The 21713-nt window shown below is 40.7% G+C and overlaps 1 protein-coding gene and 1 non-coding gene across 2 annotated transcripts; both read left to right on the top strand.

Moving 5' to 3' along the window:
- Positions 1-86: 86 nt before the first annotated feature.
- On the top strand, positions 87-159 carry trnat-ugu. Its single transcript has one exon. It is a non-coding gene; the product is annotated as a tRNA-Thr (tRNA).
- Positions 160-6408: 6249 nt separating this feature from the next.
- On the top strand, positions 6409-14982 carry LOC121180704 (ribosomal protein S6 kinase beta-2-like). The gene is made up of 16 exons (XM_041036323.1): positions 6409-6615; positions 7604-7658; positions 7889-7926; positions 8034-8148; positions 8640-8708; positions 8870-9017; positions 9239-9296; positions 9454-9554; positions 9894-9984; positions 10242-10332; positions 10911-11018; positions 11985-12047; positions 12431-12508; positions 12768-12875; positions 13001-13113; positions 13415-14982. Exons 2-16 carry the CDS (start codon positions 7605-7607, stop codon positions 13590-13592), a joined length of 1413 nt encoding a protein of 470 aa, XP_040892257.1. The 5' UTR covers positions 6409-6615; position 7604; the 3' UTR covers positions 13593-14982.
- The last annotated feature ends 6731 nt before the right edge of the window (positions 14983-21713 follow it).

Genomic DNA, 21713 nt, shown 5'->3' with positions numbered 1-21713 from the left:
TTTCAGCATTTATAACAGTGAAGCACGTCCACATGCCGTGCTATAAACTTTTTAAGACAATGAAACGTCATCACGCTGACATCACCGGCTCCATAGCTCAGGGGTTAGAGCACTGGTCTTGTAAACCAGGGGTCGCGAGTTCAAATCTCGCTGGGGCCTGATGATAGTTTTCTACTTTATTCTTTCTTTTTTATTTCTTTTTTAAAAATAATATGTTACTACACACGCTCAGTTTGTTTTAGAAAGTTTTTGTAGGAAGGTGAAGTCTGTGGTGCTGCTGAACCGCATTCCAGATTTTTTTTTTTTTTTTTACATTTATTTCCTCTTTTTTCTATTTCTCTTTTTTATTTTTGTGTTTTTTTTACTTTATTTTATTGTTAATGAGAAATTGTTTTTGATGAACAAACTACAGTGACCTTTCTAATGAAGGGTGCAAAATCAGTTGTACATTAAATGATGCACAATCAAACTACCTGAGGTGATGGCAAAAAATATGGCAAAATATCAAATATCCAAATATCATGTAAAAGTCAAATAAAGTTATTATCCATTAATTTCTTACCCACACTCTCTGTCATTTGGAGTGCGCATCATGAGAGCCTGTTGCCTGCATCTCTGGGACTGGGCTCACTGGCCAATCACAACAATTAGTTTGTTAATGCAATCTAGGCTAATGCAAAAGTAGCGGGCAGCACTTTGCATGTGTAATGAACTGTCACAACCCCAGGTCTGGCTTGGTGCGCCTTCAGTCTTGCCAAACCCCACTGATTATTGCCATTAATGACACTGAGAGCTTGATGACTATTGAAAAATCAGTAGATTTTATGGCAATAGAATACAATAAATGCATGAAAGCAAAAAATAAAACAAATATTTTAAACGGTACATTTACAAAAATGGCAGCTTTTCAATTACAGCACAACACAGTAGGTGTTGTTTTGCAGAGCTTATTCATGTAAATACATCCAAACTCACAAGCTATATACATTCTGCTCACAGAATACACAGACATATTCAGGAGATAACTGCAGATTTCATTACAAGTACTTTACATTAGTGCATATAGCAAGAAGTAACATTCACAGAAGAATAAAATAAATAACATGCAAAGAAGTGAAAAAAAAATTAACTAATCACAGCCTGCTTTTACTGGACACAGCTGTTACTCATTTTTTATGGAGCACAATCAGTAATCACTGGAAATGTATTTGGTTTGACAGAGAAACATTTCCCACTTACTTGGATCAGATTATTAAAACAGCTTCAAAAAAAGGTGTGATTAAGTTCACTAATCATAGCTGCTTTCCATTCTGTGTGCTGATTTAATGGTCTTAATGGAGGTTGTTAGTAACACCACTGCTTCTCTTGTTATGACAAGCTAAAATGTCTGCTGCAGTTTATTACATTAGCTGCTGTTGGTGTTGGTGTTGTTTATGTGTTGGGTGGGGTTTGGTCTTTTGGGGTACTGTTAGCTGTGGAGGCAGGATTTCAGGTTTGTATGGGACAAAGTCATTTTGGTCGAGCCCTTTAATTACAGAAGTTCATACTGTTTGCCTTCCTTTGACTGGTTCAGAAATGACTGATATGTTATTATGCTAGTGCATGTGGTTGATTGTCACCACATGACTGTCAATTTAATCATTACATTTCATAATCAAAAATAAAAGTTAAGAAAATATCTTCTGCCAGTTATTTATTATTTAGGAAGGGCCAGTTGTACAAGTGGGCGGGCCCAGGTCCATTAGGTCCGTCCACATCACCCTGCCTGTGTGAAGGTCCTGTTGGAGGTCCTTGCGTATGACGTTGCTTTCCAATGGGAGACGCAAACAGCTAGCACCATAATGAGAAGCACAACGCCCACAGCTACACAGAACCAATCATGAGACTGAAACCAAGAGGAACCCGCAGACAAAACTGAAAAAATACAGAAACAGAGAAAATGAAGCTGTGTCTAAAATTACTTTTACTTAATTTTTTGACAGCTGATTGTAAAAAATGTATTTAATTAAATCACACTGCCATGTATCCTCATAATCACAGTTTTCCAGAAAACAGTTGCTCTGCATCTTCTACTGTATGTCATGATATATTTATAGTCCACATTTACTGTTGTATAACCCAACAAATTATGAGGCCCACCAGCACTCAGCAGCAGGTCGGCTGGTCTGCTTATTGATAACCCGATGTTATCTGGTCAGACAGCCTCTTCATTGCATTCAGATAAGTACATGTGCACACACCTGGCAAAAAGTCTGCAGCAATTATGGGCCTGTGATGAGCTCTGCCAAGACAACTCATACCCAAAAAGGTGACTTTTATTTGTTGTTTTAGACTCTATAGCAATTTGGGAACTTTGTCATTAATGCTTTTACCCATTAAAAAAAAAAAAAAAGCTGAACTGCCCACATTAAGAGAATAGTGTGCTGGCCAAAGCCCCAGGATGCCTACAAACCACTTGGGTTACATTACAGTCATCCTCACAGAAGGAGAGTGTGTGGGTGGTACACAGAATGCAGACTGTGGTAATAGGTGAGACACAAGGATGATTCCAGTTAATTTTATACCATATTTCCTGTGGTTATGTGGGTCGTACTAACTCTGCACTTGCCACCTACGTTGCAGAGAAACAACAAGTCTCAGTCCCTACAATAAAAGCTTTCTTCTTCAGTTGGCTGTGGAGAGTAGTGACTACAGAAACACCACCAGTCTCCTGAGGTTTATTGTCTATGGGCCAGTCCTATTACCTTTCTGTCCTCCATCCTGCGTGTCTCCTTTTCCACGGGATTTAGCTACTTGTCGGTTTACTCTGGCCCTGAGGAATACGGTCAACCATCAAAATGAAATGATTCATCATTACTGTTGTCCAAGGGATACTTTGCCACTGAATTTAGCTTTTTGAAATTCTTTCGAAGACAGTGAAGACTGCAGTGAAAGTCAGCATCAGACATATGGACTTGTCCAGGATATGGATTCTTATGCGTTAGCATAAAGAAGTTAGCATGATGGCCATTTCTGGTTTCTTCTTTACCTCTGGCCAAACTCAAAGTCAAGTACAACCCATACAACCACAATAGTTTCATTTGTTGACTGTGAAGTAAAAATATAACGGGTTTATCACAGCGCACCATGTGACGTCACGCACTTACCTTGTAGCATGGTTCCTCTACCAACCATTAAACGCATATTCACGTTAGCAATACAGTAGTACAGCCCCAGGTCTGTCTCCTCAACACCACTGATCGTCAGTGCCAGGGATCGGTTCATCAGCCCTACTGAAAAACGAGGGCTGAGCTGAAACCCTGAGAAAAATGTAACAGTGAGTTGAAGGCATATTAAATAAAGCTTGCTGTTCTCACATAAAAACTTCCAAAGCTCATTTTTTCCCTACTTTTTTTTTTTTTTACAGACAGTTTCATGACAAATTTGACTCTTAAATAGTGTGATGTTGCGTGTAGATGACTTCTAAGCACAGACTGAGTTCAGCTGAGTTTAGAACTCACTCAGGTTTTCATGTTTCCACATTTGTTCAAACTGGGACCTGAAATCTGTGTGTACTACCTTGGACTGGTTGTCCTTCTTTGAGGCTGGCACAGAGGACCACCGTCGGGGTGCTATCTGCATTATTCTTAAGCCATGTTGTTTCGTAAAGGTAGGAGATATTACAGTCCAGAGTAACTGTTGAACCAAACTGGACATGTTGGACCTCAGCAGCAGTCACAAGCGGTATCCAAAACCCAGCCACGGTCATGAACCCTGGAGCGAATCAGATGGACATCAACTTAACCAATGTACACTGAGTTTAATCTTAAAACGCATTTAGATACAGATTTAAATAACAACGTACAGTTTCAAAGCTAACAAATTTTGCAAGGCAATCACAAGGCAGATCCAAAAAAAGCTGTGAAATGTAGCTTTTTCTTTTTTCACAAATAGAATAAAGGTTTCACAAACCTGAATCTGTGTTTAAAAGAGTCTTTGGCTTCTCTGGGATAATCTAGTACAGATTTGACCAGTCTAACCATAATGGTTTTAGACCTGGACCTGGTCCAATGTTGTCTAGATGTGGTCTAGATTTTTACATTTTCACAAATTGAATAAGGCTTTCAGATATTTGAAAGTGTATTTCAGACAGTGTTATGGCTTTACCTAAAGTGTCTGACACACTTTCACAACAGTGAGAGATGCAGAAAATGGAGGATCAGTTGCTTAGCACTTTACCTTAAAGGGGAAAGTATAACTTACTTAAAATGTGTGTGTAAATTGAATTCATCCTCCAAACAAATAGGGGGCAGCACATAACGTGAAATTTGGGGTGTCCACCCCTATCGCATGAAACAAGAAAATGCACCCTTTGGTCCCTCCTCTCCCTTTCCCCTGTCCCATGGTTGTAGGGGCTGGTGGACCATGAAGAACGTTTTTACCTTTCCTCTCTGAGTACACATTATACAGGGTGTGCATGAAAGTGTGCTACATGTGTGTTCTGGGACTGAGCTCATTGGCCACTCACAACCAAGTCTCAACCCTCACACTCACACTGAACTCACAACTTTTGCCTGAATAAATCTGATCTCAGCACAGGGCAGTTGTTGACAAACCTCCATGGATTGGGGAATAATGTTTTTTTCACCAATGTCACATCCAGTCTGCCCAGCCAGAGAGACAGGAAAGATGAAGCAGTGGCTGGAGTAGGTGACAAACTGTGTGAATGAAAAAAGCAAATAACACAAACCCATGCAGTGTGCAACACCTCCGTGGCGTCAATCTCCATCAGACATGCACACTAAACACCAAGTGAGATACCGAACCAGCAGTCGTGTCTCTGAGGTACAATTGTACAAAGGTAGAGGTGGAAGACCAGAACACAGTGAAGCATATATGATCCACTGATACACCCCTAAACCTGCCCTAGAGGACTGCACCCTGAGTGTCACAGATTTAGTGAGCAATTCACTGGGCAGACCGGTGAACCCTCTGAGCCTGCGTGCCATAGCAAACAAACAACTGAATGGACATCCTAAGGCCTGCCATGCGGTCCATGCAGCAGCAGCAGTGAACCAGTAGTGAAGCCTATTAGAAAGTGGAGCATGTATGAAACAGAACCTGGGTCACACCTCTCAATCTCTAAACTGCACAGATCTCTGCATGCACATCAGTCACACACAATTTTGCTGCTACCACCACAGTCAGTGCAAACAACTCAGGATGTGACTTCATGACTGTAAACATCACTCACTTCATCTTTCACAAACATGAAATTTCCTCATCCAGGAATTAAGCTTACCTTCTGCTCACCTATGCAAATTAATGGTATAATACTCACCAAAAAGAGTTGTCATAGTCCGATCAGACTTCATCTTCTTGTGTACATGCTTTTTCCTGTCCTTTACAGCGATGACGTTGTGGGCTACCACACCACACAGACTTCCTTTTTATCTCTCAAAGCCATTGTTTCCACTGAAGACTCACTTCTATATTTTTGAGTGTGTTTAGGTGTACCTTCTTTCGGTTTGGCTGTCAGCATTTGAGTGGCCCCCTTCCGGATGGCGGCTCTGCTGTCCCGCCTGCAAAACCCTCCTTTGTGTTTTTTTTTTTTTCTCTCTCTCTCTTTTTAAGTGTCAGTCACCTCATGCTGCTCAACGTACCTTAAATTGCCACCTGGGGGAAAACAAAGTTCTCTGAATCTGAAGACCAGTTGTCCACCTTTTAACCTTCCCAAGTGGTTTTAAGCTTTGAGCAGGTAGAATAGCCGGCTAAAGGATTTGATGGTAGTTAAAAATCTTGTCTTGAAACCAACTTCTATCTTAAAGCTAGTCTCCCATTTCTTACTGTTTATGTTTCTCCTGTCTAATTTTTTTTTTTTTTTAACACCACCAAGCAGGTACTTTAGCAGTGGTATCATATATGGAAGGTAAAGTCTGATGATGTTGAATGTCTGTCAATGCACCTGGTGTTTGCTTACTTCAAGCAATGTAAACCACAAATTACAGGTAGTTTAAAGCTGGTGACAGAACTGCAAAATATGTCTTGCCTCTGTGTTCAAACCAAACCAAGTCCATGCTGTGAGGAGGGGTCTTTTTCGTGTTCACTGCAGACAGACAGTTCCAGGTTTAGGATGGCAGGCTGGATTTGAGGGTTTCCCAGATAAACAAGGATATTGGTTATATTGGGACCTTGGTAGGATGGTGCTTTTGTATTTTCTCCATTCTTGGTCAGTAGGTAATAGCACACTTTGATCTGAGGGCACACACTGTGTGCACATAACACATTATTTAGCCTTTTTAATTCATTAATTATGATTAAGTTTATGTTCATGGCCTGTTTTTAAACGTATCCTCATTGAGGGGGGGCAGCAACGCGCCGTGGCTGCGTCTCGTCTGCCACACCAAAGAAGACGACGAAGAAGAAAAAACGACAACAGCACGGAGTTGTCCTGCAGGACAGAGGAGCATGAAGGGGACCTAAACGTCTCCGTGTATTGTTGTGGGTCAGTTGACTGAAGTGTAACAAGAGTAATGACAGCTACAGCTGGCCGTATATGAAAAACAGCCTCGTTTTTGTAAAGCTGTTGGACTACAGACTGACATAAGGAACCACTGGATGAAACAGCGTTACCAGGTGAAACACTAGCTACCATTAGCATGTTTGCTAGCTCACCTCGCTACCTGTCAAACCAGATGACAGCCTTGGCTGTCAACGTGATGACTTCTAACATTTAACATCGTCAGCAAGTTTGAATCAGTGTGAGATTTCTCAGGAAGAAGGAGTGCCATAATAAGCTCACAGGCCAACGGTGGGAGTCAGTCAGCTGTTTGAAACCAAAACATTTGCTGTCACGGGCACTCTCATGTTGTTTTGGTTGTCATCTGACTTACTAGCATGCTAATGTGGGAACTTAAGCTAGCTCTCTGAAAGCATTTGCTACTGAGGGACGTCTGTAATAGCCCCCAGCGTTACTTGAAGCCACATCATTTCGGACAGGGTCTCACAAACGGTTGTCAAGGTTTGTTTTTATCTATAACATGTTTTACTCAGACAGCTGCTCGGACAACCTGCAGCGGCAGATAGCTGTGGCACTGCCCCTGACGTGCTACAACACCTGCCGCTTGTTTGTAGTATCATTTTTGTGGTGTCATCTCACACTGAGCCTGTCACCTGGAGTGACACTGCTAAGCTGCCATAGTTTGAGCTTGCAGGTGGAGGCTCGGGTAATACTCGGGTTATATTTTGTGGGTTAAGTTATTTGGGTTTTGACTCACACACACCACCTACTGCTTCTCCTGTTGATTACTAAACTGTTTTTCATTCCGCATTTGGCCAGAATTCGGCTTCATTCTGTGGTCCACGGGCTCTGAAAGTCTCAGAAGATCTCCCAGATTTTTGTTGTTTTTATTTTTTATTTTTTACACAGAATGCTATTCAATAATATCCACTAACATAATTTCATATGTAATAAATCGACTGTTCTGCTGTTCTGTTTGCCTCTGCTCTTAAACTGCTCCTGAGTTGTAGGGCCTTGTTGTTGTTGTTTCTCATTGAGATGAAAGTGTTAAAGAGCCTGTGGTTAAATGAAACCCAACAGACTGTTTTACTGTGTTTGTTTCAGTATGGCAGGAGTGTTCGACATAGACTTGGAGACTGAGGACATCAGTGATACAGAGGTCTGTATCCCATAGTCGTTGATAAGACTATAGAGTTGCTCACATAAATAAATACAATAGGATGAAATTAAAAAAAAAAACACCTCTGAACATCCCCAATTAAACTCGACTATTGGTTTCTTTGATTTGTAAGATAAGTTACAAAGGTTTAAGTCCTCCACAATTTAAAATTCCTATTTATCTTTATTACTGTTATTTAACCTGCTTGGCTTGTTGTTCCTCATCTGTAGGATGATGAATGTGACTTCACTGTGACAGAACCAGAGAAGTAAGTTGAATGCATTATCACTGAATCTTGACAATATATGCTGACATTCTTTAATATACACATTTATACCTTCTTTGTTTCTCCGTCATTCTCATCCTTCCTCCCAGTGTTCAGACAGAGGAGGTGGAGTTGACCAGTGAGAGTGTCAACAGAGACAGTGAGAGAGTTGGACCTGACTGCTTTGAGCTTCTTACTGTGCTGGGAAAAGGAGCCTATGGCAAGGTGTGTGTGAGTTTGCATACATTTGATGCCTTTTAAAAGGTGACATCTTTGTCTTTCTATCCACGGACTTTTTCATTGTTTTTCTTTATAACTCCTCAGAAAAGTTATCCCAGAAGACTGTAACATTTTCACTGTAAATAAACCTTTAAGAATTTAAGGTTTTGGTTTTAAATGTCAGTTGAACAGAGGGAAATAATTTTTTGCCAAGTGTTACTGCTGATTTATGGAGTAGCTAATATTGATACTTCACTGGAAAGGAGTGTCCTCAGAGATACACCTACTACTACTCTTTGCTCTTACCAATGATACTATAAACATTATGCCATGATAATAACTGTCAGATAATGGCTGACTAAAACTCTCAATCAATCACTTTACTCTGATAGAAAACAGCAGAAAATCCTCACATTCAGGAAGCTTGAACCAGCAAACAACACACCACTGTTTTTCTTTTGTGTGATATTATTTTAAAACAAAATGTCTTCTTTAAGGTTTTCCAGGTGAGGAAGGTTCAAGGTGCCCAGATGGGGAAGATATTTGCCATGAAGGTCCTGAAAAAGGTACTTACAGCTTTCTCCTAAGACACAAAGGATAGGATATGCATTATATGAAGCTGTTCCTCCATTTTTCTTTCTCTGTCCATTATTTAGTTGTCTTCTTCACTTGCTACCTCCCTTTCATCCTCCCCTCCTTTCCTCTCTCAACATGTTTTTTTCTTAAGGCTAAGATAGTGTGTAATGCTAAAGACACGGCCCACACACGAGCAGAGCGGGAGATCCTGGAGACGGTGAGACACCCATTCATTGTGGACCTGCTCTACGCCTTCCAGACTGGGGGAAAGCTCTACCTCATACTTGAGTGTCTGAGTGGTAAGACAGAGTCTTTGAGAGATGAACTGGTGGGAGGGGGAGAGACAGATGCCATGGACCAACTTTAGTGCATATGCACACACCTCATCACACCCCTAATTTTAGCATTTATGGCAATAAAGGTTTTTTGAATTGATAGCGGGGATGGATAGAGATATGAAGGAATGGATGGGAGGAAAAATCACTCCTGTCACTAACCCATCTGTACTGTTTATCACCAGGAGGGGAGCTGTTCATGCAGCTGGAGAAGGAAGGCATCTTCATGGAGGACACTGCTTGGTAAGGATGCCCTCTTCTCCTCTCAGTGTTTGCACAAAAGCTGCAACTTTGAGTTTGTGTAGTTTTGGTGTGGTGATGGTATTGAAATGGAAATTATTCCTAATGTTTAATTAAGTTCATGAGCTTCAATAACTACTGTGTGTGTCTGTGTGTGTAGTTTCTATCTAGGAGAGATCACACTGGCCCTCGGTCACCTCCATTCTAACGGGATTATTTACAGAGATCTCAAACCTGAAAACATCATGCTTAATCACCAAGGTAACACACCGCGTGTTTGGCTAAACATATATGTAAATGAAGGTGATCAGTGTGAGATAATGATAGAACCTTTACAGCCTCAACATGCAGAATAAGCAGAAATCCGTCTGAGTGGGGGAGTTTATTCTTGGTCAGTAATTGTTTCTGAGCACAAACAGATTCACTGAATCACTGTGGTAAAACATCCTGTGACTAACACATAACATTATACCTGAAATCAGCTTTTAATGGTAGTTAATGAAATGTGTATTTAATGACTTTGCGTCGTAGTTGAAACGTCATTTTGTGTCATTGTGTCACTGAGGATATTATTTCAACATGTTTTTTCTCTGTTTGAAGGACACATCAAGCTGACTGACTTTGGCCTCTGTAAGGAATCTATTCATGATGGGACGGTCACACACACCTTCTGTGGCACCATAGAATACATGTGGGTAACACAGCTCTCACTCTCATAGACACACGGCGCAACAAACTTAAGTAAAACATCATGCTGCTCTCCATCAGCCATGAAAACATGTGTTGTGCTCCTGTTGGTTCAGTAGTTCCATTTATAAGATACAAGAGGTTGTAATATCATTTACAAACTTGAGAACATTAAAGAAAATGTAAAGAAATGTAACTTTGAGTTTCATTGAGTGTTATTTTTCAGTTTTATTTACTCTGACAACATTTTCTGTGTTCCAGGGCTCCAGAGATCCTGACCAGGTCGGGTCACAACAGAGCAGTAGACTGGTGGAGCCTGGGAGCCCTCATGTATGATATGATGACCGGATCGGTAAGCTGGAGCTGCGAGAGGACAGTTAGTAATTATGAGAAAGCTATGTCAGGAGATGGTGATGAGCTGTAGTATTTTTCAGTGTTTATCCTCCAAGGTCTTTTATTGAGGTAGAAAAACAGAGAGACAGAGAGTGCTTTGGCTTCAGCATGCCCTGAGGACAAGTATTTTATTGAGGGAAAGAGTCAAACTGTAAGACAGCAAAAAGCAAAACAGTTCTGAAGCACTGCTTTGACTATCTGAGCAATCGTCAACTAAAGTAACTCGAGCAGCAAAAAATTGAAGTTAGTGAATTTCCACTGTTGACTGATTCAGATCAACATAATGTCTAATCCAGAAAAGCTGGACAGCCGCTCTCATCCCTGATACACGTGTTTAGTTCTTGTACGAATGTGGAATATCTCAGTTAGGAAAACATGTAACATAACTACAGCATCATGTGTTATAGGTACATTTTGTTGTTACCAAAGTATAATGTTACTGTGAAATGCTGAGTAATCCTTTACCTGGATTTACAGATTAGAGAAACCACTTGCTTTCCTCTCCTTTACTGACGCCCTCCTCTGACTTTCCTCCAGCCTCCATTCACAGCTGAAAACAGGAAGAAGACCATCGATAAGATCTTGAAATGTAAACTCAACCTGCCCCCATACCTGACCATCGATGCCAGGGACCTCATCAAAAAGGTCTGTAACACCCACACACGCACAAGAACACTGACAGATAATGTACATTTGCAAGTTCTGGTTTCACACGATTGGCAGGAAAAACATTTTACTGCAGTCTCAGTCTTATTTAACTGATGGAAAGAAAACCGAGTCATGTTTATTCTCAGATGATTTGTGGCCCCACTGAGCACATTTTTCTCACAATCCAAAAGTTGGAAATGTATAAACCACTTTAAAAATTGAAACCAGGCACACTGGCCACATTCGTGAGTGAAGGAAAGCATTTGATCTTTTTGCGTAATGTCTCTGTTGCTCTAGCTAAAACTGTCTTTTCTTAAAAAACAGTTTCTTTTTTTTTTTTTTTTTTGGAGAAACTAAAAATGTGTTTGTTCTTGTTTTGCATCAACTGTGAGCACAAACAAAATAAAACCATCATGAAGTATAAGAATTGTGAGAAGATGAACGTTTTGCCAGCTGTGGTATGTTTATAGGAGCCACCACAGCTCAGCTACGAGAAATAAGATCCTCTTTGATGCTCTATGCAAAGTGGAGGCAAGCTGCTGATTGAAAGAACTGAATTCTAGATTAATCTAATAAAACATTAGAAAATAAGCAAATTAAACTGAGCTGTAATCTACGATGTCTCTGGTTGGGGGGTTATTACATTATCCTCGCTCTGTTTAAACCCTGTAAATAGAACAAGGCTCCGTCAGCCTTTACACGTGCTCTTAAAACACTGAAGAATAATTCTCCTTGATGAATTAAAATCTGTTAAAGGTGAAAGAATTATTCAATTCATCTGTCCCCAGTGACTGTATTGTAATCTATCCGTCCCTCTCTATATTCCTATCATTATTCTCTAACATGAATGCTCATTATCAAAACAGATTTAATCTCTGAATTCAAAGGTAATTATTTCAAAATGTATTTGAAAAACTTTACACTCATCTTTACAGTGACATGTGCTGTTCTGTCTTTTTCCAGCTGCTGAAGAAGAATCCAACCCAAAGACTCGGCTCCAGTAAAGCCGACTGTGCTGATATCCAGGTAACTAACTGGTTTTAACATAGTTCCTCTATAACTGTGCGAGCTAAATGAAATCCATGTGTAAAGGCACACAAGGCATATACTGAAAATGGGATCATTCAAAACGGCCTCCCCGGGGTGGAGCGCTCAGGCTCAGTAGGAGCCATGCAAGGAAATCAGACAGGCAGCAGGCAGGCCATGGCAGGCACATGGAGGAAGACACGCATGTTGTCAACAGCCATTTAAAGGACTTACAGGACAGAGTCAGGTGTGGACAGTGTCAGGTAGGGTCTGGTTTTAGGTGAGGAAAAGGTGCAGAGAAGTTCACTTTAGATGGGTATGATTGAAACACTGCCCGACTGTATTCAAACAACAAAACAAACAACCCTTTTGTTCCTCTGCAGAAACACCCGTTCTTCAAGCACATTAACTGGGATGACCTGCTGAACAAGAGGGTGGAGCCGCCTTACAAGCCGCAGCTGGTTAGTCATCAGTTGTCTTTTTGTGCCCATTATGTTAAATAGCTTGTTAAGGTGGTATTATGCCTGTTGTTCTGGGACAGTGGACTCTGCTTTTTTCATATCCTCCTTCTTTCTCAGTTACCACCTGGTGTACGTGTTCCCAGACCCCTCGCTGCCTTCATATCTGCATACTCTTTAATAAGTCCAATCTTTTTCTCTCAGTTACTCTCTTTTGTCTGTAACTTTTGCCTTTCCCCTCTCTCTCTGTCTCTCTCTGCAGCAGTCAGACGAGGACGTGAGCCAGTTTGACACCAGGTTTACCAGACAGACACCAGTGGACAGTCCAGACGACACCTCACTCAGTCACAGTGCAGAGCTAGCCTTCGCTGTGAGATCCTCTTCCTCATCAGACTTTTTTCAGTTTTTACGTTTAGGCCCTAGAACCCACAGTCAGCAGAAATCAAACTGTATCTGTCCACGACTGACTGATATAAAAAAACTGTTTCCCATCAGGGTTTCACCTACGTGGCTCCATCGGTCCTAGAGAGTCTAAAAGAAGGCTTCTCATTCGAGCCCAGAATACGACCTGTACGCAGACACAACAGCAGCCCGCGCACGCCCATCAGGTAACACCCACATAAACAAACTTTTGTTCAGAACAACATTCTTTGATTTTATTTAGATCTTAATTCGATTGGTGTTTGGTCAGCAGAAATGATGAGAGTGTTAGAGGATCATTCTCACCCACTAGTGCTTTCTATATTACCCCAAAAACTTGATTCCAAGTTACAGGACAGTCAAATGTGATCTGTAATTTCATATATGTTAAATAAATAAATGCATAAAAATGCTGAATAATTTTATTTTTACAATCATAGATTTCTTGTAACCTCTGTCTACTCTGTCTATTTCTTCTGTTTCTTTCAGTCCGCTGAAATTTTCTCCTGCAGGACCCTTCAAGTCCAGCATGGACGGAGAACCGGACCTTTTCTCTCCCACCTCTCCACCTCCAGCTCCAGTCTCTGTGGCACTGGAAAACGGAGCTGCTAGTCAGCCAATCAGGACCCCTGCAAGGAACAAGAAGCAGAAGGGACATCGAAGGTGAAGAGGAGGCGTTCAGAGAGCCAGCCTATGCTGCAAGACTTTGGTCAGATTCATATTTTCTATAGTATATAAGTGTTGAGGCACACAGCTGAGGTGTTTGGTTTTTTTTTTTTTTTTTGGTATCATGCTTTTTTTGAAGTGGTTTAGCTTAGAAGTTTCTGAAAAGCCTAATTTTCAGTTTGCTTTTTTTCTATCATATCCATCTCAGAAAAATAATACAGGTAGAGAAACTCTGGGCTTACTGTCCACCTCTTCTGGTTTGTCTTAAAGTCTGCCTCCAGGTAGGTCGCTTTACACAGATTTCACTGAGTCAGTGTGGAGTTTTCGTGCTTTCACTCTGTCAAACCAGACTGAAGAAGCCCAGTTTCATCATTGTTCTCAGATGTTCACCTTTCTGTGTACAGCTTCCGTATGTCTGCACCGGCAGGTCTGTCACACTCTGGCTTTAAGTTTTGGAAAAAACAACAACAACGTGACAACAACAGCAAATATTCTCTACAAACAACATGAGAAAGAAGGCCATACTGGACAAACTGATTTTTCTTCTCCAACTTACCTAAATGCAACATTAGCAGCCAAGGTCATGTAAATGACGGATTGACTGCTAAGTGTTTGCATGTGCTGTACATGCTGGTATGATTACAGTAAAGAGAAGCCGTGATATCACGTTTTTTGGCTTTAATGAGTTCATCAGCTTTTTAATGAGTTCGTCAGAGTTTGTTCAAAGAGGTCAGCTATCACAGGCTGACGTTTTAATTAGAAAACTGATGAAAGATCATTTGATTGGAGTCCCGATTCTTTTCCATTAAGGTTGAACTGTGTAACTGACCTTCAGCCGTCGGGCTGTCAGGTTTTCAGCCTGTCAGGCTGCACAGCCTCAGAGTAATAAGATTAGGTCACATGTCTGGGTGGGGACTGTATCTCATAGGAATCTACTGAATGAAAGCTACATCGCACATTAGATAGTATATTCATGAATGTCAGGTTTGATCTATAGGGAACATTTCTGTTTGAAAATATGGAAACTTTTCTCAGTGTTTCTCATTTCATGTCTGCCAAAGTTTTTCACACACGCTATCCTCATATTGTACAGACGGACCAATCACTATAGAGTGCACTTAACAAGAGGGACATGCCGTGTTTAATGATCGGGATCTGTTCACATACACATACACCCACACAATCAGAACAGTGTACAGTCAAAGCAGGCTGTTAAAAGTGGTGCTCTCAGAAAACAAATGATAAACTTGTATAAACAGAGTATTTTGGGTTACCGAACAAACCTATTTTTACACATGAAACTGATGTTAAATAGTATTTAAAAAAAAAAAAATACAAGTGTTTGATTGTCATTTCCTGACTGAGGGGTGATGCTGGGTTGTATCACAGCAGGCGTGCTCCGTCGAACTCGGATGGATCACAGAAAGGCTATGAGGTTGAATTGATGCCAAAACTCTTTCAGCGATTTCACTTTTTTTTTTTTTTTGGTATTTATTTGTTTATTTAACAGGGACAGTGCATAGCTCTGCTCAGCTACACCACAGTTAGCTACCAGCTAATTTTCATCTGTCGTCCCTGAGCAGGAACAAGAAACAAAAAGTGTTAAGACAGAACACTATAGTACAAGATAAGTAAATACGTAAGAATACAAACAAATATAAGAACACTGGCACTGAAACAGCCTTCTCAAACAACAGGTGAGAAGCTCGGGTGAATGTTAAGGTACAAAAAAAAAACAAAAACAGCTCCTCCTCAAGGCAGCAGAGGTTAGATAAGTGCACATATTACAACTGAATTTAGGATTTAAGAGACGTGTTGAATGGTTGAATAATCAATGAACCACAAAGCTTTAAATCATTGTCTCCAGTGCAGAGACACATGGACAATTAAAGATAATGGAGTAAATATGGGGTAAAATAGGAACATTCCTGTTGTGGAAACACCCCCCACAGAGTTACATGAATAACAGCTGAGGAAGTTAACATGTGCTTTTACTTGTTGGCTGAATCATCCATTTGTTTCAGAGCTTAAACACGTGGCCTGTCCATCATGGTCTTCACTGGAGGATAAAGGTGTAAACTATCCTTTGAATTGTATAGAGGCCCTGGGTGTTCAGTGTTATGTTGCTAACATATGTATTTAAAATCATACACAATGAAATAAATAATCATATGAACAGATGCAGATAGGATAAGTGATAGAACCATGAAATAGTTCTGTTAGTGGTGAAATATCTTCACAGCCTTTGGATGAATCACAGACGTTCATGTTCCCCTCAGGATGAAATACAGCAGTGTTTTGATTGACCTTCATCTGGTGGCATCATCAGTCCAAATTTTCATTGGTCTAAAAGTTTGGTTCACAACCAAAACTAATGCCACTCCCATTAAGCCTCAGCTGTACTTAGCGTCTTGTACCAGTTAGCAGGTGCTGTCATCCTAACGGGCTGAAATAAGCTGATGAGTGTGGGGAATATTTCCTGCATCATGTTAGTGTTAGTGTCTCAGTGAGTGTTTCAGAAACTCTGACTTTAACATTGTGCTGAAAAGCACTGCAGTGTCTGAGCACAGCCTCACAGAGCTGCGTGGATGCAGATTGAAACCGGCTGCCTGCTCTCTCAGGCTGGAGATGGCACCGTGGAATAAAAATAGACTGAGAATAAAAATAGAAGAACACTGGGAAACAGAAACTGGCATTAAATAAAAAAATGACCAGAAAAACTCAAAAACAGTTTTTTTTTTGTTTCTGTGAAAAGAAGCAGAATGAAATCAAATGTACCACAATTTCATGGCTATAAATTATGTCTGTATTTGTTCACATGATAATTTCATTTGATAATAATTTAATATTTAACTCTTTGGGTCTTCAAAGAAGCGAGCAGCCTTGTTTTGGAAGGAGAATCCTGTCTCCCTGGTCTCACAGCAGTGGAGACTCTTCCTGCTTTGCCTCACCAGCCTTCCTTCACTAACACTGGACACACAGTCTGTATATATTTGATGCTGGGCTGTGAACAAACAGTTTGTGTTACCACTGTGTGAGTGATATTCTGAGAAACGTTTGTTGTCGCACTGCAGTTTGTTTTGTGTCATGACACTATAACAGTACGGTCATACAGTATAAACTGTGGTACATCATGAACTGATTATAATCAAGGAATTTTGAATGCAAGTTTGAAGGACCCAGGACTCCCGTCCTCTCAGATCTCTAACCCGGTTGCCACAATCTCATCATGAAATATGCAGCAGGAACAAGTGTTTATTGTGTTCAGTTTTGTATATTTATTTACCTAATGAATAATAATAATTATAGAGTGATATATATAGTGAAAAGCATCTCTGCAGTTAATGGACATGTTACTCATGATAAATCTAAAAATGTAATTAAAAAAAAAAAGATTGAGTGGATTACAGCTTATTTTTGCAATCATTGCTGTTCTTTTTCTTTTTCTTTTTTTGCCATGCATTCTTTCTCCTAACTGATGAATGTTTAACAATAAAAATGAATTAACTGTTGAATTTTCATATTGGTAGCTTCATTTATACAGGGTCTGCAGTTCTCTGGTCTCAGGTAAATGATGGGTGGATGAATACCTTCCCAAGCCCAGAGAATATTAGAGCTCATTACAATGCCTCAGAAAGAACCATGATGATATTTCTCCCTATATTTTTTGGGGGGGGGGGGGGGGGGTTCCTTCTCTTTTGATAGAGGAAAATGTGTTCACATTTGGATCATGGTTTTCTCCTCAGTAACATCATCGAATCACAAATGGTCCTTCCTGCATCTCCTCCCTCTTTAGCAGCTCTTCAGCGTGACTCCTGCAGCATTGCGTGCAGTGTTGCGTCGTGGGTTTTCTTGTTCTTTGTCAGAGGAGATTAGCGGGCTTCTCTTGGTATTGGCCTGTGGTTACAGAGAGGGAAAAGCTGGTGTGTGTGACAGTGACAGGTGGCAGCAATCAGGAGAACATTAACAGAGCCAGAGCTGGTCATTTAAAAGAAAGTTGGCACTAATTAAAGCAGCGTCATTAAGAGTGAAGTACTGTAAGGGCGAGCAGCCACAGAGAGGGTATTTATGGAAAATAGAGGAATGGGTCATTATCCAGGGTGGGTACCTCTTTAACATGGAAGTATGTTCTATTTTTCAAACTTTTTATTCAGTAGAGAATGTGTGTAACTTGCATATAAACATCTGGTCACTGCAAAGGAGTTTTATGAATGAATTATGACTCCAACAGTGGAAAATGTCTGGCCTTTAACCGCTGCTTTGATCTATTCAATTATATTCCTGACTCTTCTGAAAACCTTTTGTAACATTGGTCAGGCTCCATTTTGCACTATTACAGAATATGACTGGATGTTACTAGATACGCAGGTGGGAATGTGGCCAATCATTGTGAAGCACCCGGCAAACGAACGGCTGGACTCCTCTGCTCCGCCTGAACTAACCATTCCCAAATTCACCCAATCGCTGTAAGTGACCATTCACTGGTCTCATTCAAGCCTAACAGACCGAACAGCCTATGTTCTTCTGGAGTCATTTGCCAGATGGTGCTTCAGCACATCTCTGCTCAGTAGTTGGACTTGATATTTAGACTCACATACAAAAACTTACACACAGCAGTGACACAAAGAGAATTACTTGGAAATTCAACTGAAACAAGGAGAAGAGCTCCGTTTATCAAGCACTCAGCATGGAGGCTTCTCCACAGCCACATGGATATAAATAATCTGCTCCAGAGTTTTTACATGAAAACACATGACCCAGATCAACAATTTCCCCAGAAACACAAGCACAGTTCAGCTTTCAGGTGAACAAACCACTGCCTGAGACAAACCTCTAACACCAGAAGAGCCCCCAGTGCACTCAACCATGTTCCAAACAAGGGCCCAGGACTGGGCCGCTTCCCCGCTGAGCTCTACCCTAACACCTGTCTCCACTATTCAATAGAGTGATGGCTGAATTCACTCTTAGCACCCAGCAGGAACAGAGCAATTATCACCTTATCATTAAAAGCAGATAAAGGCCTCACAGATCCATTTAGTTTCCGACTCCTATCATCAGTCAACACTAACATTAAAATTATCAGGCTCTGGCTGCCAGGACTGATACAGTCACATGCAAGTTCAACACAGCATTTTATTTTTGTCTGTTTTCAGTTTAGTTCATCGCGTCATTGTATTCTTTTAAATCATTGCTGTCATTATTATTTCCAAAAGCTCACATACACACAAATATACTCACACATACATTCAATACAGTCAATTCAGTACAGTCTGTTCCCTCTCTACCTTTGCTCTCTTACTTTCTTCCCCCCACCTCTACCCATCATGAGCCACACATCCATATGGCCCAGTTGGGCCTCTGAGACTCCTGGCAGATGGACGCAGGATCTGAGGGGACAAGGGTGACTGCAAATGGCCAGTGGACAAAACAGGCAAATAACCTAAATGCAATACATCCATACAAGAACTAAAACCTACAGTGAAGGCAACACCCTCTGAAGGGTACGACTGGGGCACCATCTACAGTGAGTAATAAATAGATCACCCTGACCCAGCCTCTGCCCCCTAATCTGGGATTGAACTCTACAGGTACTCTGTATGTGTAGAGATAGACTGAGCCTTGATTCCTCCCTCCCATTTTTGTCAGTACCCCTCCCACTTACCAGCCATAGGCACACACACACACACCTTTTCTCTCACGTCTCATAACTACTGTAGTGTATATGTTCTCTAAAAACCAAACGATTGCTCCCTGCTGAATAAGAGCATTCAGATCCCTAAAACAGAGCCACTACCATCCGCTGTCTTCAATAAGCAACACGCATGTTGCAATTTCCCTTGAATGCCAGCAAAACCTGTCTCTGATCTGAGAAGAAGCTCAGTTTAACATCTTGTGGCAGGAAACTAACAGTATCCTGATTCAAGCAAAGTATTCTAAACCATAATGATCCTGACCTATGAGAAGCAAGAGGTTGTTGCGTCTTTCTTTGATCGCTAGCACATCCTGTTCATCTGAGATGTGACTGTAATACTGATCACTACCAGATAAATATGTGGCAAGATACAAAAAGTGTCTTGATAAAAGGGAGATGTTCTATGTGTTTGTACAGGACTCTTTTCTAAATGAATTGTTCCCTAGTGATCAGATAAATACTTTGCACAAGCTGATAGAAAACCTCAGAACAGCTTCAAACCATAAAGGGTCAATATGTCCAAGACTGATTCAGCAACATGAGCTTAATTCTTTTGAATAATACCAGTACAAATGAATACAGGGAAGAATCCAAACCACATTTGAATGGTTTGGATTAGGTATCGCTTTTATTCCTGAGCTGTGGGATGACACATTAAAAGTATGAGCTTTACATGGGAAATGATATGTAAAAAAAAAAGCTGACATTTTTTTTCCCAAGACATAGAAATTATTACTGTACGTACAGCGCATACACTAAATACTATCAGGTGCACCTTCAAGAACAGCGTGACTTCAGTGGTGACCTTCACTAACTGATTAGCTGCCATTTATTTCATTTCCCAGCATCCAAAGTCAGCAGGTGCTACCTGAGGTTCCTGACTCACGTCATCACAGCAAAAAAAAAAAAAAAAGAAATCACCCTTAAAAACTTTCACTGTTGCTGGTGCTCACCCATTAATTCCCATTAATAAACCTGAGTTTAAATCTCAGAAAATAAACTGAGTTTTGGTTTGACTTTCTTCCCAGTCTGTTTAATGTCTTGGAAAAAAAGTAAAGCGTTTAAAGAGAAGCACAGCAACATTCAAATGCATTTTTCTTCCATCGGTTTCTGGAAACTACTTGAACAAACACTGATAAATTGATATCTGAACATAGTCGTGCTGATTAGTTTATCACATCCATGTTGAGTACACATTAGACTGAAATGTGTTAACACCATGTGGGACTATAAAGCCCAGAGCCCAGTTTGGGATATCTCTGTGGAAGAACATCTCATTTACCAGAACCAGGTGAGCCTTTCACCACCTTTTCCGCTCCATCAGAGCCATGATAAAGGCTGAAGTGAGTTTTATGTGCTGAGTGGTTAATGTTTCCCTCTGTGGCAGGAAGCCATCATTCATCACCATGAGGTCGTTTCTGGTCGTCTGCGTTCTCCTGGATGTTCTCCTCTCTGTCTGGACTGCATCAGGTAAGTCACTCACATTACCCTTCTACATGGATTCATGTCGCCTACTCTGTTTGAGGCAGCTCTCTATAAAGCAAATGCATTTTATGACAAAAATAATTGTAGATTTAACAAGAAAGTTTGAATGAACATGGTTTTCTTTGCAGAGAGCACATCTTTTCTAAATATCAAGTCCAACTACTGTGTGAATGATGTTGCTTGTGGTAATTATCATCTACCTCTGCAGGTGTCCTCAGCTCTACTGAGCTGTTTTAGCCTCTTTTAGCTCATTGTTTTGGTTTTCTGGTTTTCTAAGCACTCAACAGTCTTGTTTTCAGAGGCAGTTCCCTACTTGCACAGCAACAAACAACAAACAGAAAAATTTTACCACCAGCTTGTCAAGACAGTCAAACAGCTAATGCTAATTTGGCTCACTGTCTGCTGGATGGGTAAATAGGCAAGTGTTTGGGGTAGACAGGGCTGAAAATTGATTCTTATGCAGCCAAAGAAAATCTCACTACCACCTTATTGTAACGATGCATAAATGTACTCAGGTTGTATTTCAAGGGACCTGAGTGGAGCCAGTCACAGGGAAACATGACAACAAATCATCATGCCTGAATGGTGCAGAGTTTTTTCAGCAGTTAGTACAATGATGGTGGTTCCAGCATCTTCCACATAAAGAGGCAGTTATAATGGACCAGTCTGACATGTGCAGAGGTGTGTGGTTATTCTGTTGCGTGATTTAATAAAGGGTAAACACATCTGTCCTGCTGCCTTCAGATGGCTGCAGGGATTTCATGACCTGAAGGAGAAACGTTTCGTACTGTAAAGGAGCTGTGGACAACACACTCACTCATATTCTTTTCTAAATGCCAACTACTTGATCCACATTACACATTGCCTTTTTATCCCCATTAAACACATATGATGGCTGGAGTATTGTTGCACTGGCACAAACATAGGATCCTAAAGCTTTTAGTT

The sequence above is a fragment of the Toxotes jaculatrix genome, chromosome 4 (assembly GCF_017976425.1).
Source record: "Toxotes jaculatrix isolate fToxJac2 chromosome 4, fToxJac2.pri, whole genome shotgun sequence".
Classification (NCBI taxonomy): Eukaryota; Metazoa; Chordata; class Actinopteri; family Toxotidae; genus Toxotes; species Toxotes jaculatrix.
This window is presented reverse-complemented; position numbering and strand designations above follow the sequence as displayed.

Coding starts and splice junctions, on each gene's coding strand:
- LOC121180704 (XM_041036323.1), top strand. CDS start 7,605: ATGGCAGGAGTGTTCGACATAGACTTGGAGACTGAGGACATCAGTGAT. Junction 7,659..7,888: donor AGGACATCAGTGATACAGAG/GTCTGTATCCCA, acceptor CCTCATCTGTAG/GATGATGAATGTGACTTCAC. Junction 7,927..8,033: donor ACTGTGACAGAACCAGAGAA/GTAAGTTGAATG, acceptor CCTTCCTCCCAG/TGTTCAGACAGAGGAGGTGG.